The sequence below is a fragment of the Phyllosticta citribraziliensis genome (assembly GCF_038025025.1).
Source record: "Phyllosticta citribraziliensis strain CPC 17464 chromosome Unknown J3D65scaffold_1, whole genome shotgun sequence".
Classification (NCBI taxonomy): Eukaryota; Fungi; Ascomycota; class Dothideomycetes; order Botryosphaeriales; family Phyllostictaceae; genus Phyllosticta; species Phyllosticta citribraziliensis.
Window position 1 is genome coordinate 1100151 of NW_027117338.1, and position 13949 is coordinate 1114099.

Below are 13949 nucleotides of genomic sequence, written 5' to 3' on the forward strand. Positions count from 1 at the left end.
CGTAAAGAACCGCACGTCGTTGCTATATTGGGAAGTTCCGTGCCTCAGCTGATGCGGTTAGTAGCTGATGTAATGCTGGTATTTGCTGCAGGTTGATTTCAGCCGGTTGGTCTAAAAGCTTGATTCAACCTAAACACCAACGTTGGGAGCCTCCAACGTCAAAGAAAGTCCCTGTTGTTGCTTCTTCGTCAATGTAAAACTTCAATGATACTCCCTGACTGGCCCCTACCACTTTTGTGTGCCGCGACTTTTGCTACCAACCCTCGGAAGGTCGGCTACGTTCAGACTTGTAGCGTGAGATTTGAAAAGTTAGTAAAGAAAAGCAAGGCCTCCCATTCTCAAGACTTGCGCCCAAGGTATTACATGCAAGGAAATCCGTCGTCGAAAACTTCTTGAATACGGCGATTTGCTCAGAAACCTTTGAAGAGCAGGTATCGCGCAGGACCTTCCGACTCAACGCCAAGGAAACATTTGATGAAGAGAATTGATTCATTTTATGGATGAAGACGGGTCCCCGCCTTCTTTCGGCGGCGAGCTCGATGTGACTGCTTCATAAGTCCTCTGGAATCATTCGTATGTGGCTCCTCTGAGAGCAATCGTGTGTTGTCGGCGCTTTCGTTCTCAAGTCAGACCGAGCTTTTGGGGATGTGTCGATCAAATGATTGTCGAAGAAGCCAGCTGAGCAGCGTTGGACTTATTCGAAGTAAGAGTCCTTGCGGTCAGAAGGCAGGTATTCTTCTTCTTCCTTGACCTCCTCCTTCTTGACAGGACTGTATTCCTCGATGTCGCCGAACTCCTCATCATCCTCGACCTCGACGTTCTGCTTCTTTCCCTTCTTGGAGGGGGTGCCTTCCGTGACATCTTCGCCGGCAGATTTCTTGGCAGACGCGGCCTTGCGCTTGCGAGAGGCTGGGGTCTTCGCGGTGGCCGGAGAAGCGGTACCGGTGCCAGCAGCACCGGAACCCTGGGCGAACAACTTCTTCTTGGTGCTGTTCCAGCAAGCACTGGCCGAAGCAGCGTTTTTGAAGCCGGCGAGTTCGGCAAGCTTCACGTAGTCAATCTGAAAGGGTCAGTCGGACGACAAGGACCTGAGGGTAAGGCTCACTCACCGCTGGCTCAGTCTTGAAACACTTCCAAGCCGCAGCAGCGATCTCAAAATCGCGGGTGGTCAAGTTGTTTGACTTTGGCTGACCCATGTTGATGGTGAGAGTGGGGAGGGAAGATAGCTGGAGTAGCTGCTCGAGGTGTGTGAGTGAGAGGACTATCAATGGAGGAAGATCCGGGAAGGCCGGAAGATGAGGAAGGGGACGTGACGACAAACGAGGTGACTCCCACAACAGGATAGGTCGCGGGCTGGTGCTGTGCTGGGTGACAGCGGGACAAGAGAGCTGTGCAAGCAAAGGTGCGAGTCTTTGACTTACCTGATTCGAGTGAGGATGTGAATGTTTGGGGAGAAGGCGGAGCTTTGATCTGGAAGTTGGAAGCGGTGGAGGAGAAGGTAACAGGACGTTGTAGAGGTGCAGAGGCTGTAGAGGCGGCAACGTGAAGACATGTGCCCACAACCGCACTAACCCGCCCTCATGGGCCGGCGCGGTCAGTGCTCTAGCAATGATGTCGTGCAAGCTCAGAGCCCAGATACGGCGCCATCAAAGAAGGCAATCCCAGGAGTCGCCCAGAAAATCGCCAATGGTACTAGTTATTCAGGCCAACGAAGCGATGCTAGATGCTGACGAGCCGAGAGAGACATGAACTTCGGTTGGGATGCAAGTGGACTACATTGCCTTTGGCCAACAACTTTAAATCTGCCTTACTTCTTTACCTCTCATCTCTGGCCGCTCCACCTCCCATTCATCGCGAAGGACAGCGAATATTGTATCCGCCACGATTAGAGTCAGCCCAAGGCTCCATACTAGCGTAATGGCGTAGAAAAAGTTGGCGTTGCCAGAACCCGCATAGATCCACAAGTAGTAAAAGGCTGGTCCCAGGAAACTTGCATAGAGCAAGGTTGAGCAGGCGAGGAAGGTATACCGAGTCACTGTGGTATACGTCAATTGGAATGCTTGGCGCATGGTACAGGACATGCTTACAAGGAAATACGTGCCGATACAAAGGGACCAGACTGAGGTAAAGCCCGCTTTCCGCGATACTGGGATAGGGCATGAAGACCGCGAAAATACCCAGTAGCGTGACTACGATAAATAGAGGTTGTCTCCAGATCCTGAAGCACAAGCCTCCGACGTACGCGGCCATGTGTAGCCAGAAGACGCCAAGGAAGAATTCGCGGAACGAGTCGAACATTTCCGTGAAAAAGTACCACCAGAGCCCCACGTTCGGCGTCAAGTCAGGGAGCAACAAGTGGACACCATAGGTAGACGATATGAACTCCCAACTGCCCATCAAAAGATATGACAGATAAAGTAGCGATCCTGCCGTCACCAGGAGTTCTACAGAGTGGAATATCGTGTACCAGAGCGGGCTTTGAGGCGCCTTCGTTTGGGGCCGCTTCCATTCGGCGTCGTAGCAAAGCTTGAGCAGCGGCGGAAAGAGCAGTGTGGGGTACATCGATAGGTACGATGCTATGGACAGAGCAAGGACAAGCGTCATTGGGCGACCGCGGGAGGCGCTTGCGATGGCCGTCAAAACGAAGAGGGACGTCAGGGCTGAAGTTGGCCGTGCCAGCATGGTGGCTATTATGAAGGGATTGAACAGGTATCTGGGCACCAAGTTAGACGTCTCCTCGCTCTACAGCAGATACAGAGCCACCATACCCAGCAGCGATTGCCAGGCTACTCCAGCGAAGGTCCTTGCGTGGCGACGTGAATTGACGCGGCGAGACATTCTCCCCGGTGTCCGCAATCTGCATCAAGGCATTGGCACAAAGCAGATCCACTATGATGTAGACAGTATTGGTCGCTATCGGGAGCCTGGAGATGTCCGGGAGTAGAGAGAACAGTGGCAGTAGCAGGGGCGCCTGACTTGGTCAGTTGGAGCTTGGACGAGTGGACAGAGCTGCGGTACTTGGTGGAAAACGCCGCCGTCGTAAGGAGAGACATTATGGGTGTAGAGAAAGAGACCCTCTTGCACTTGTTGAATGTCAGTATTTTCAGCAAGGTACAAGCGGCTTGTCATGTACGCACACCTCTTAAAACTGGTTACAGGCGTCGAGATCTCGACTCGTCCGGTCAGAAGGTCGGGCAAAGAAGGAAACGCGAGGAAGAGAACGAGGCGCACTGCAGCGGCGGAGCCGAACAGCAGCGCTTTTTGTCTGTCCATGGCCATTGGGCACGCGATCAGGTCACCGCATCCTGGGAGACGTGCTGGCGAGTCGAAAGGCAGCTGGCGTAGTGCGGACGAGAGCGAGTAGGTGTTGTTCACGCCAGGCCAGGGCGCTGACGGAGCGAGCAGGGATCAGCTCACCGCCCCGGCAAAAAAACGCCGTCGCGATGCAACACCAAATCCAAATCCTCCTGCCCTCGTCGCACTCTGCAATTTCCTCCAACCATCTCACCCTCGATTTTCCTGAAGCCTGGTAAGTTCAACAAGCCGTCGTTATCATCCGATACGGCGCACCAATCTGCCTCTCTGTCCGCACTGCGCGCGCAGGCAATTTCCCGATTCCTTCGAATCGCAAAAGTTGTCGCTGCGCAGAGACCATGGCCATGTTGCTCGTTTTTCTGCCCTTGGCCCTCACATGCCTCTACTCCTCTGAATAGTCGTTCCCAACATCTTCCGAAGGTTATCGTCCATGTGCTGACCCGAAAAGGCCTAGGGAAGATCCACCATGGCAAAAATCAAGAGAAAGGGCGAAGCCGGCAATGCCAAAAATTACATTACGAGAACCCAAGCTGTCCGCAAGCTTCAAATCTCTCTCCCTGATTTCCGAAGACTATGCATCTTCAAGGGAATCTATCCTCGCGAGCCTCGCAACAAGAAAAAGGTCGCGAAAAACGCGACGCACTCGACAACCTTCTACTACACCAAGGACATTCAATATCTCCTCCACGAGCCCCTTTTGAACAAGTTCCGTGATCACAAGGCTGTTGCAAAGAAGATTAGCAGGGCACTTGGACGTGGAGAAGTCACCGATGCTGCTCGGTTGGAGAAGAACCTCTCTCCCCGCATGGCCCTGGACCACATCATCAAGGAGCGATACCCCACGTTTATCGATGCGCTGCGCGATCTCGACGACTGTCTCTCGATGTTGTTCCTCTTCGCCAACCTCCCATCCACCTCCGCTGTCCCTCCCAAGGTCATCGCGCTCTGCAAGCGGTTGACCCTCGAATTCGAACACTACCTGATTGTTTCGCACGCGCTGAAGAGGTCTTTTCTCTCCATCAAGGGCATATACTACCAGGCAACCATTCAAGGTCAAGATGTTTTGTGGCTGGTACCGTACAAATTCGTCCAGAGGGTCCCGACCGACGTCGACTTTCGGATCATGGGTACCTTTGTCGAGTTTTACACTACCCTCCTCGGGTTTGTCAACTTCAGACTGTACACGTCAATCGGACTTGTTTACCCCCCTAAGTTCAACAAGGCCAGCGACGACCTAGGAGGCGAGCTCGACGCCTTGAGGCTCGAGAGCAGGGCAATTGGTGGCCAGTCGGCGATCGAGGCTGCGCCGGCAACAAACGGCGGCAAGGCAGTGTCGAAGACTTCAGAAGCTGCGCAAGCCGAGGCCGACAAGGTTGCAGATCTGGAACAGGACGACGCTGCGATGACCGGTACCAATGAATCTTCGAATGAGGAACCCAACCAGACCACCGATGGTATCGACAAGTTCGAGGTCACCGGAGACGACGCCGATGAGCTTCCTCAGCCCGAGGCCTCGAGCAGTGAAACCGCAGTCCTCTTCTCAAACTTCACCTTCTATCTCTCGCGAGAGACCCCTCGTGAGCCCCTTGAATTCATTCTCAAGGCCTTTGGGTGCAAACGTGTCGGTTGGGACGCTGTCCTCGGCGACGGCGCTTACACCACCAACGAAGCCGATCCTTCAATCACACATCAGATTGTCGACAGACCAGCTATCCCTGCGCCTCAAGTTTCCGAGTCCGAGATCTCCAAGGCCGTCAACGGAAGATTGCCTGCTGGCACTCGGGTGCCTGGTAGGACCTACGTCCAGCCGCAATGGGTCTGGGATTGCATCAATCAGGGGAAGCTGCTGCGTCCAGATCTGTACGCACCGGGTGCAACTCTTCCTCCCCACTTGAGTCCTTGGGTCAAGCCCAAGAAGGGTGAATATGACCCAACGGCCACTTTGGAAGAGCAGGAGCGGGAGGGCGAGGCACTGGAGGCAGAGGAAGCCGAGGAAGATGACGAGGACGACGAGTCAGTGGAAGAAAAGCCAGCTGAGAAGGAAGAGAACCCATTGCTTGACCAATCTGATGAAGTGGAAGCAGGCGAAGGCATGGACGTCGCTGGCTCTTCGGATGAAGAAGATGAGGAGGAGTCCGAGGACGACGGCTTTGATGGCTTCGAAGAGGATGTGCAGGATGATTCAGACTTGTCTGACACAGAGAAGGCGCGGATCCAGCACCAAAAGGAGCTCGAAGCAGAGGCTAAGGGCAAGCCGTACGCGGTAGACTCGGAGCAAAAGAAAAAGGGTGACGCAAGAAAGAAGAGGGCTAAGAAGGAGAAGGAGGAAGCCGAGGAGAGGCAGAGGCAGATGATGATGATGAGCCGCAGCAAGAGGAAGCTCTTGGAGAAGATGGACTACAGTAACAAGAAGAAGGAAGGCGAGGCGGAGAAGCTGAGATCGAAGAGAAGAAAGATTGAGAAGGGCAAGAAGTCGGCGTAGAGGCCACCGACGATTAAATAAGACGAAGGACTGGCTTGGGTTTCAAAACGGCATCGGCCTGCTTGTTCATTCATAGGCCCGGAGTTTGGCTGTGATTTGATTTGAGGGAGTACAAAATGCACTTTTCTGATGTTTTTCGAGATGACTGCTTCTTTGTGTAGAATCGGAGTGTGATAATCAGCGCATTCGGATCCGTGACATGCAAAACTCCTCATCCCCATCACGGTGCGTGGGGTCCATGGCTGCATCCAGGTACCCGCCATTCACCACTACGAAAGGAGCTGCCATTACTTTCCACACGCCCTATGCCATCAGTACCCAAACACCGCTCCACCATGACACCCAATCGCATCGCCATTGACCCACCGACTCTCCTCCCCAGCCAACCAACAGACCACATCCGCTACATCGCCCTTCGTCGCAATGCGCTTATCCGCAGTCGCCAGACCAGCTGCCACAGCCCTGCCTCGCGGATCCGACGTCGCGCGCTCCGTCTCGGTGGGACCAACGACGACTGAGTTCGCCGTCAGACGATATCTGGCGGCGAGCTCCTTGGCCCAGTTGCGCGTCAGCGACTCGAGAGCGTTTTTAGACGCCGAGTAGAAGGCCCAGCGCGGCGCGTGGATACGCGCGTTGACGGACGAGATGCTGATCAGGCGGTTGGAGCCGGCCGGGCTGAGGTAGGGCAGCACGGCGCGGACGACGAGGTGCGGGCCGAGGACGTTGGTGTGGAAGATTCTGTGGTGGAGAGTTGATGTGTCAGTAGAGCTGTTTTGGAGCAGCGCTGGAGGTTTGATTGCAGACATGGATACCACTGACTGTCCATCCTTTTTCACCAAACCCATTGAGCGAACGAGTACATGTAGAGAACGTGTTGAAAGACACAGACATACCGATCAAACATATCGCCCACTTTGTCCGCCCCCTCAACACCCTCAACATCTCCCATCTCCCCTACGGCTGCATTCAACACCACAATCTCAATCGTCCGCACACCCAAGCCCCTGAGCGCGCCCTCGACCGTCTTCTCGCCCGCATCCCGCGTTGCCATGTCGGCCTGCACGACGCACGCCCGCGCGCCATTGTCGAGTTTCGCCACCTCTGCGGCGACGGCTTCGGCGAGCGGCCGCGAAGACGGCGACGTGTGCACCAAGGCGACGTTCGCGCCGCGCCGCGCCAGCGAGAGCGCCATTTCGCTGCCGATGCCGCGCGAGGCTCCCGTCACGATGGCAGTCCTGTTGCGCAGGGGGAGCACGGGGAGCGGGGTGCTTTGCGACATGTCGGTGTTGACCGTGGTGGGGGCCGTGGAGCTTTCAGCGTGGGTTGGCGCCGGTTGTTGTGCTTGTTCTGGGTGCGCCGGTGCTGTTGAGCGATTAATGGCGAGGCCTGATAGGCGTCGTGCGAGAAAAGACATGAGATTGGACGGTCTTTGATGTAGCTGTAGAGGGGTATTGTCTGCAGTTATCGTGCATCTTCATAACCGCTCATCGTGCTTAGGTAGGGTACGAAAAGGAATACGGATTACGTCAAAGATCCCTTGATCCACTGTTTGTCCGCGACGAGGGATAGAATGGCGACTTGACAGGTCGAGGTGCGAGTTACTTCTAGATTCGCGCTAGACGCTGCGGTAGACTGTGGTAGGAGTAGTTGGTGATCGTCCGCAAGTTTCGTCCGTCTGACTCTGGGTCTTTTCGTCCGCGCTTGATTTATTTCGTGCTGCTTCAGCGCAAAGGATTGATGACCTTAGGATGGTGAGAGGTGATTGAAATCCTTTGATTTGTAACTGGACAATTATCTGCTTTTTTGCATGAAACGTTGCCGGATTCTGTCTGCGAAAGCCTAACTCCTTCCCAAAACATTCAGCTGACAAACCTTATGAAATAGCAATTGTGTGCGCCGGTAATCTTCACCGTGCCGCCATGGTCTTTGCGTACGTTCCCCTCTCAGCGAGTGAGCAAGAATTTGACAAAGCTTCGCTCGATGTCTTCCTGGCCTCAGAGCGACTCAATGGCCTTCAACAAAACGTTGACACCCATATCGCCCATCTCATCGGCGCCGTTGTCGCCCTCGCGCAGCAACCATGCGACATCGCTCTGGACGCCCAAAGGTACATAGCAGCTTTGCCTGGCCTTTTCGAGGCTCTCTTTGAGTCTGCTGGTGTGCTCCCATTCCTTTGCAGCGACCTCAGCCCGTTCAATGATGCGCGGGTTGATGCCGCACATGGCGGCGCAGTGCATGCCGAAGCTGCCCTCGGCGACACCCTGCTCGAGCTTATACAAGAACGTGATTTGTTTGTTCTCGTCGTCGACGTGAATCGCCATCCGCTTTGCCATGATTTCGGGGTGGCCCTTGAACTCGGTGGCCAGGGAATGGTAATGGGTCGCGAAAAAGCCCAAGCAGCCCACGTGCGAGGCGACATGGTGCAAAACTGCCTGGGCAACGGCAACACCATCGTAAGAGCTGGTGCCGCGGCCAAGTTCATCCAGAATGACCAGGGAGCGGGGCGTAGCTTCAGAGAGAATCTTCTTGGTTTCTGATAGTTCGACGAAGAATGTCGACTGCGCTGCAAAAATATTGTCTTGTGCTCCAAGACGTGACATGATGCGGTCGCAAGGCGTCATGCGTGCCGATTCACAAGGCAAATAGCATCCGATCTGTGCAAGAATGACGGCGATACATGTCTGTATGAGATGTCAGATCTGAGCATGGCCAAAAACATGCCGACGTCGACTGCAGACTTACCATACGAAGAATAGTACTTTTTCCAGCAGCGTTAGCACCAGTGAGCAAGTCAATCTTGGCCTGTTCACCACCAAGTTTGATGTCATTGGGAATGAAGTCGGTGACATTTTGCAGCATGCAAGGATGTCTCAGCTCTTCCAATTCCATGACGGACCGCTCTCCGTCCACAAACGTGGGTCTGCAAGAGGGTTCGCCGAGGCTGGTCGATGCCTTGGCCAGACTGATCAAACAGTCTAGTTGGGCAATGATCTTGACTGCTGCAAGCCATGTGGTGTAGTCTTCGTCGAATCTGCTGTAGATTCGGCCAGTGACCTCTTTGACGATTTGTCCGTGGGTCTCCTGAGCCTCTTGAAGTCTGCGCACAAGCTTTCGAAGTTCGGGACTGTAGTATCTCTTGACCTTTGCGGTCGCAGACATTTGGTCCCAGCTCTTGGGAACGTTCTTGATCTTGATGGGGACCTCGAGCTGGTAAATCTCTTTGCCATTGTCACGGTAACAAATGGCCGTCGAGCCTAGATCACGGCGAACCTCCTTGAGCAAACTGTCAAGCGCGGCAAGCACTTGCTCGATAGACTCTTGGCTTTGGTCAAAGTCCTCCTCTACTCCGGGCTCGGGGACCAAGATACCTTCGACCTTGGCCTTCTTGCGGTCGAAAGCATCGCGCCAGTACTTCAGAGGGCTGGAGAGATCGGGCATTTGGGAGAGGAGTTGGCCAATAATGCCTTCTCCTTCGCCAAATTGGCTCAAGAGACTCATTGTGTATTCGATTTGCTCCAACCCTTCGAGCACCTTGACGAAGTCTTGAGTTTTGATCCTGCCTGCGTGGACCCGCGAAAGAAGACGTTCAAGATCGGGAAGCTTGCTAAGCGAGGCAGTGAAACGGTCCATGATCGTAGTGTCCGCATTGAGCGCGTCTACGGCATCCAGTCGCTGATTGATTCTGTGAGCGTCAGCCAGCGGGTGGCAGACCCATTGCTTGAGCATGCGCTTGCCGAACGGAGTGATGCACCGATTCAACATGGCGAATAGGGTGCCCTCCGTTCCTCCATCAAAGCTGTTGGCGAAAATCTCAAGATTAATCAAGCTTTGGCCGTCCAGAACCAAGCTCGTGGCCTTTTTGATCGGATCATACCAAGCAAAGTTGCCGAGGGTAACCAGCTCCCTCTCAATCTTCAAAGTCCTGAGGTATTGAAGAAGAGCACCGAAGGCAGACATTGCAAGGTCATGTTTCTCTCTTGCATCCCTGAGAGCTTGAGGCCAGACCTCGATGTTGTCCCGATCTGGAGACACAAAGTAGTTGTTGGCGTCGATTTCACGGGCTGTGATATCAGCGGGCCAAAACTCTTTGGTTGGCTTCAAAAAGTTCCACAAAGTAGTAGGGCTTGTGTTGTTCTTGAGGATGCGCAGCGCCTTTGCAGAAATCGAAGACTTTTCCAGGAGAAGTTCCGTTGGTCGCGTCTGGGCTACGAAAGTCTCGAATTTGGTCAAATCCGCATCGTCGGCGAATTCGCAAAGCTGGAACTGAGCGGTCGCAGTGTCGACAAATGCTATTCCGAAGACAGTCGTATTGTCAACATCGGCTTCCTTTATGGCAACGCAGTATGTCGACATGTCGTCTTGCAGCATACCGCCATCGACAAGGGTACCTGCTGTGAGGACGGACGAGAGCTCCCGGCGGATGACCTTGTCCTCTTTGGCCGGCTTGAGCGGCTTTTCGCCGCCTCTCTCGCGCATTTCTTTGGCCAGAGCAGATTCCATCTGATCAACTTTGGCAATCTTGAATCCTTTTGCCACAAATTGATTTGCCCACATGTCTAGCGATGACTCCGGAACGCCAACCATGCGCATGTTGACACGGTCGGTCAGTTTGAGATCGAACAATTGATGGCCAATCGTGGCGTCGTTCTCGTAAAGTTCGTAGAACTTTCCTTTTTTGAAGAAGACAATGGTGTCCCAGAACTTGCACTTGATCTCCCAGTATTGTTTTTCGAATGGAGAAAACTTCGCCCAGGCTCCTGGAGGAATGTAGAGGGTTCGAGGATCGTAATCCGGGTGGCCCGGAGGGTTTCTATCCGCATCCATGACTGTTGCAAGCCACGTGTATCTCTGTTCAGGCTCGGACATGTGTGCCTTTTGTTTCTTAGGTGGAGCGGCCTTCCCGTCCTTTTGAGAGGGCTTGGGGGTTGCCCGTGGCTTGTATGGTTCCTTGTTCTCTGGGTCGTACTTCCACTGCTGGGCAGTCGATGTTGATCCTTCTCCCAATTCCAAGGTTTCCTCTTCCGGATCAACGAGGGGACGGGGAGAAGACTCTTGGGGAGAGCTGCGCACGTTGGAAGCCGAAGGCCGCTTTCTCTTCCTCGAAACTGGCTCCTCGTCCGAATCGTCGGGCACGACAAAGTCGTCCATCTCTGCTGTGGGTGAGCTGGAAGCTATACTTTTAACCTGGTAGGCAGACTTACCATCATCTTCTCCAGCAGATTCTGCGGTCGGTTCGGGCCCGAATTCGTCGTCCGAGTCGTCCAGACTTGCTATCTTCCGTCGCTTAGAGAGGCGACCCGCCGCGTTGGCGGAGACCGGCTGGAAGACGTCATCATCTTCTTCAGCATCGGACTCGGCATAGTTGACCGACTTCCGTCCCTGTACTCTAGGTCAAAATCATTGAAGTCTCGCGGCGGCACAACACTACTACCTTTCTGTTGGGACTGCCTCCAGCGGTAGAATCAGGGCCTTCTGCATTACTGCTATCAGCGCGCCACTCAATCGTCGAGCTGGGCGGGAATCGCCGACCATTTTCTTTGTTCCTTCCCTGCTCACCATTGTGTCTAATCGGACTGCTCGGTGGTTGAATTGGGTCACTACTAGGTGCCGGAGTAAGGTTTGAAGGTGAGCCTCCGTTCTGCGATGGTGTAGAGCTCTTCTTGAAGAAGCCCAGAATTGACTTTTGCGTTGACTTGGTCTGGGATGAAGCCCCAGCATTCTTCTTTTGAGAGGAAGAAGATTTGGGAGTCGACACGTCGCCTTTCTCTGTGTTTCGGGCCATGGTGGAGGTCGAGTGATGGGTGGAGGGTTGTTTTGCGGAGATGGAGGGAGCGGCAGTACGAGACGCGAGGTCGCGACGTCGCGAGACGCGTTCCTGCCCGGTTAGGGCGAATTGATGGTCAAAGCTTCCTTCTCCATCCACCCCGGCCAGACCTTCCCGTTTGCATGTACCAGTTTGAACGCGTAATTGTCTGCCAATGGATTGCCTTTGGTTTTCCGCTCAATGTAAGGTGTGTCTTATTGCAAAAAACATACCAGGGAGTGGGGAAGAAATGCGCATTATACAAGCTCCATCGTTGATTTACACGCTCAGAAAATGCTACGCGTCCTTCGCCACTTGCTCTTCTGTCGCGTCCTGTTTTCTCTCTTCCCATCCTGGCGCCGTAAGACCCTGCGCCTCGAACTCCTCATCGGGAATTACGTGGATCAGCTTCATCTTCCACTTGCCTACCCGCAACAGCAACTTGTCCTCATCAAATATAAACCCATCTGCCGTGTCGCTAGCCATCTGAATCGGGGTAAACTTGACGTCGTCACCCATGCTTCCGCTCCTAGAGCCCGGCCGACCTGCTACATATGCTCCTCCGGACTTTGAGATGAGCTTGTGTCCCTCAGTCTTTGATGTGACAAGCCCCGAGTGGTAGAGTACGGCGCCAAGGTTGTTGCCGTAGACCAAAGATCTTGGCAAAGAAATCCTAACGTTGCTGGTATTTTCAAATGTAGCCGCAGGCGCCTTCTTGTTCAACTGATTGCTCATGAATTGGCGGGGGTCGTGAGGGTTCTCGGCTTGTGTGCTGTCCATCAAAGAAGACATGGACACTGCCGTGCGGTTACTGACAATATTCCGATGGGTAGCTGCTGCTTCTTTGGCTGCATTAGGTCCATGAGCGAGCTCGACGAATTCGGCAGCAAGAAGGTGTTGCGCAAGTCGTTTGGAGGGATTCTTCTCGTGCTCCTCTACGACTTTACGAATAGTCGGCGTGGGCACAAACGTGAACAGCTTCAGGTAACGTTCGACGTCACTGTCCGCTGTCTTGACAAAGTACTGCATCATGTGTCAGCAGCTCTGATCGCATCTGGTAGAGGCGCTCACACATACCCCGTACAGATCAAAGCTTGAAGTCATTCCTCGATCTAACCAGATGGCATTACCGGCACTCTTGCCGATTTTTTCCCCTGATGCTGCTTCAAGGAGGGGCACGGTCAATCCATGAGGAGCAAACAAATACTCCTTCTTTGGATCTGAGGCGTGGATTTTGTGTTGGAGGGCAGGGTCCTTTTCGTTGGCGCGAATCAAGTTCAAGGCTTGAACTCCAGTAAGGATGTTGCCAAACTGGTCAGCGCCGCCAATCTGCAGTTGGATGCCTTGTTGGCAGTAAAGTTCCCAAAAGTCCCATGCTTGCAAAATTGGGTACGAAAACTCGGCAAACGACATTCCTTCTCCGTTCTTCTGGCGGACTTTGACACTGTGACTGGTCAGCGAACATCGGGAAGCTTGGCAAGATTTGCCTACGCGTCTCGACTGAGCATGGGACCAATTCGAAAATTGGTCCCCAGCTTTCCCATCAACTCCACGACGGAGAGTTTATTGTGCCATACGTTGTTGTTTGCTAGTATCCGCCTCCATGCCCACTCTCGTTGATAGCCGTACTTGCGGCCGATGGTATCGACACTTTCCCACAACTTCTTGAGCTGCAAATGCATAAGAGCCATGTTGGTCTTTCTCTCATCACTTGCTTGCCGCTTTCTCTCTGTTGTCCGGCCTTCTGGATCTCCAATCTTGGCCGTGGCGCCACCGAGCAGGGTGCAGGCTTTGAAACCGTGCAGATACATCCAGAATATAACCATGAATGGCAGCATGTGTCCAACGTGCATGGAGGGAGCGGTCGGATCAACGCCACAGTATGCGCCGATGCGCTTCTCGTTCATCAGAGTTTCGAGCTCTAGTTTTTTGCTGGGCAATGTTAGCAGAGGAAAATTGCTTGGGAATGGTATGCTCACGAGGTGGTTTGTTTGACATAACCACGTTCTTCGAGAAAACTCATGAAGCTCGGCAGCTTTCCAGCCTTGACCTCTTTGCCCCTTTCCCTCCACTCCATCTCCGCCTCAAGGGTCTTGCGCAGGTAATCTTGGGTGATGCGGCGAGCGGAGGCCGGAGAGATGCGCTTTCGAGATGCGCATTGCGTGCAGACATATTGCGCCGGGCGGCGGCCATGCTGGAGCAGCGCCGTAGACGGCATTGAATAAGGCGGACAGCTTTCGAGGGTTGAGCGGAGTTGCAGAGAAAAGTATCGGCGAGCAACGCGACAGCAACGCACCCAAGGCCGGGCGGTGAGCTGAAGCGTCCGGTGCATGGATCCGCGCGACGCAG

The 13949-nt window shown here is 53.9% G+C and overlaps 6 protein-coding genes across 6 annotated transcripts; 1 reads left to right on the plus strand and 5 right to left on the minus strand.

Annotated features, from left to right (window-relative positions):
- Positions 1-694: 694 nt before the first annotated feature.
- On the minus strand, positions 695-1196 carry J3D65DRAFT_663636 (uncharacterized protein; the record flags this gene model as incomplete). The annotated part of the gene is made up of 2 exons (XM_066802685.1): positions 695-1060; positions 1110-1196. The coding sequence occupies 2 exons, from the start codon at positions 1194-1196 to the stop codon at positions 695-697; spliced, it is 453 nt and encodes a 150-aa protein (XP_066659620.1).
- A 600-nt stretch (positions 1197-1796) lies between these two features.
- Positions 1797-3279, minus strand: J3D65DRAFT_545639 (GPI transamidase subunit PIG-U; the record flags this gene model as incomplete). The annotated part of the gene is made up of 5 exons (XM_066796778.1): positions 1797-2035; positions 2088-2733; positions 2756-2971; positions 3019-3083; positions 3138-3279. 5 exons carry the CDS (start codon positions 3277-3279, stop codon positions 1797-1799), a joined length of 1308 nt encoding a protein of 435 aa, XP_066659621.1.
- Positions 3280-3513: 234 nt separating this feature from the next.
- Positions 3514-5979, plus strand: J3D65DRAFT_609402 (ribosome biogenesis protein Pescadillo). The gene has a single exon (XM_066798680.1). The coding sequence runs from the start codon at positions 3782-3784 to the stop codon at positions 5795-5797; it is 2016 nt and encodes a 671-aa protein (XP_066659622.1). The 5' UTR covers positions 3514-3781; the 3' UTR covers positions 5798-5979.
- J3D65DRAFT_609404 (uncharacterized protein) lies at positions 5871-7579 on the minus strand. The gene is made up of 2 exons (XM_066798681.1): positions 6691-7579; positions 5871-6535 (listed from the first exon to the last, which is right to left on the minus strand). Exons 1-2 carry the CDS (start codon positions 7209-7211, stop codon positions 6109-6111), a joined length of 948 nt encoding a protein of 315 aa, XP_066659623.1. The 5' UTR covers positions 7212-7579; the 3' UTR covers positions 5871-6108.
- On the minus strand, positions 7580-11626 carry J3D65DRAFT_609407 (muts domain V-domain-containing protein). Its single transcript, XM_066798682.1, has 5 exons — positions 11327-11626; positions 11229-11269; positions 10999-11176; positions 8540-10947; positions 7580-8478 (listed from the first exon to the last, which is right to left on the minus strand). The coding sequence occupies exons 1-5, from the start codon at positions 11577-11579 to the stop codon at positions 7792-7794; spliced, it is 3567 nt and encodes a 1188-aa protein (XP_066659624.1). The 5' UTR covers positions 11580-11626; the 3' UTR covers positions 7580-7791.
- A 144-nt stretch (positions 11627-11770) lies between these two features.
- On the minus strand, positions 11771-13943 carry J3D65DRAFT_609411 (tyrosyl-tRNA synthetase). Its single transcript, XM_066798683.1, has 4 exons — positions 13580-13943; positions 13092-13532; positions 12678-13044; positions 11771-12623 (listed from the first exon to the last, which is right to left on the minus strand). The coding sequence occupies exons 1-4, from the start codon at positions 13930-13932 to the stop codon at positions 11898-11900; spliced, it is 1887 nt and encodes a 628-aa protein (XP_066659625.1). The 5' UTR covers positions 13933-13943; the 3' UTR covers positions 11771-11897.
- Positions 13944-13949: the final 6 nt, after the last annotated feature.

Bases quoted from the DNA above. Each gene is read 5' to 3' on its own strand.
- J3D65DRAFT_609402 (XM_066798680.1), top strand. From the start codon at position 3,782: ATGGCAAAAATCAAGAGAAAGGGCGAAGCCGGCAATGCCAAAAATTAC.
- J3D65DRAFT_609411 (XM_066798683.1), bottom strand. From the start codon at position 13,932: ATGCACCGGACGCTTCAGCTCACCGCCCGGCCTTGGGTGCGTTGCTGT. The intron at 13,045-13,091 runs GTAGGCAAATCT...GACCAGTCACAG, and splicing joins CCCATGCTCAGTCGAGACGC to TGTCAAAGTCCGCCAGAAGA. The intron at 12,624-12,677 runs GTATGTGTGAGC...CACATGATGCAG, and splicing joins CAAGCTTTGATCTGTACGGG to TACTTTGTCAAGACAGCGGA.
- J3D65DRAFT_609404 (XM_066798681.1), bottom strand. From the start codon at position 7,211: ATGTCTTTTCTCGCACGACGCCTATCAGGCCTCGCCATTAATCGCTCA. The intron at 6,536-6,690 runs GTATGTCTGTGT...TCTCCACCACAG, and splicing joins GTGGGCGATATGTTTGATCG to AATCTTCCACACCAACGTCC.
- J3D65DRAFT_609407 (XM_066798682.1), bottom strand. From the start codon at position 11,579: ATGGCCCGAAACACAGAGAAAGGCGACGTGTCGACTCCCAAATCTTCT. The intron at 11,177-11,228 runs GTAGTAGTGTTG...CCTAGAGTACAG, and splicing joins GAGGCAGTCCCAACAGAAAG to GGACGGAAGTCGGTCAACTA. The intron at 10,948-10,998 runs GTAAGTCTGCCT...CACCCACAGCAG, and splicing joins ATCTGCTGGAGAAGATGATG to AGATGGACGACTTTGTCGTG.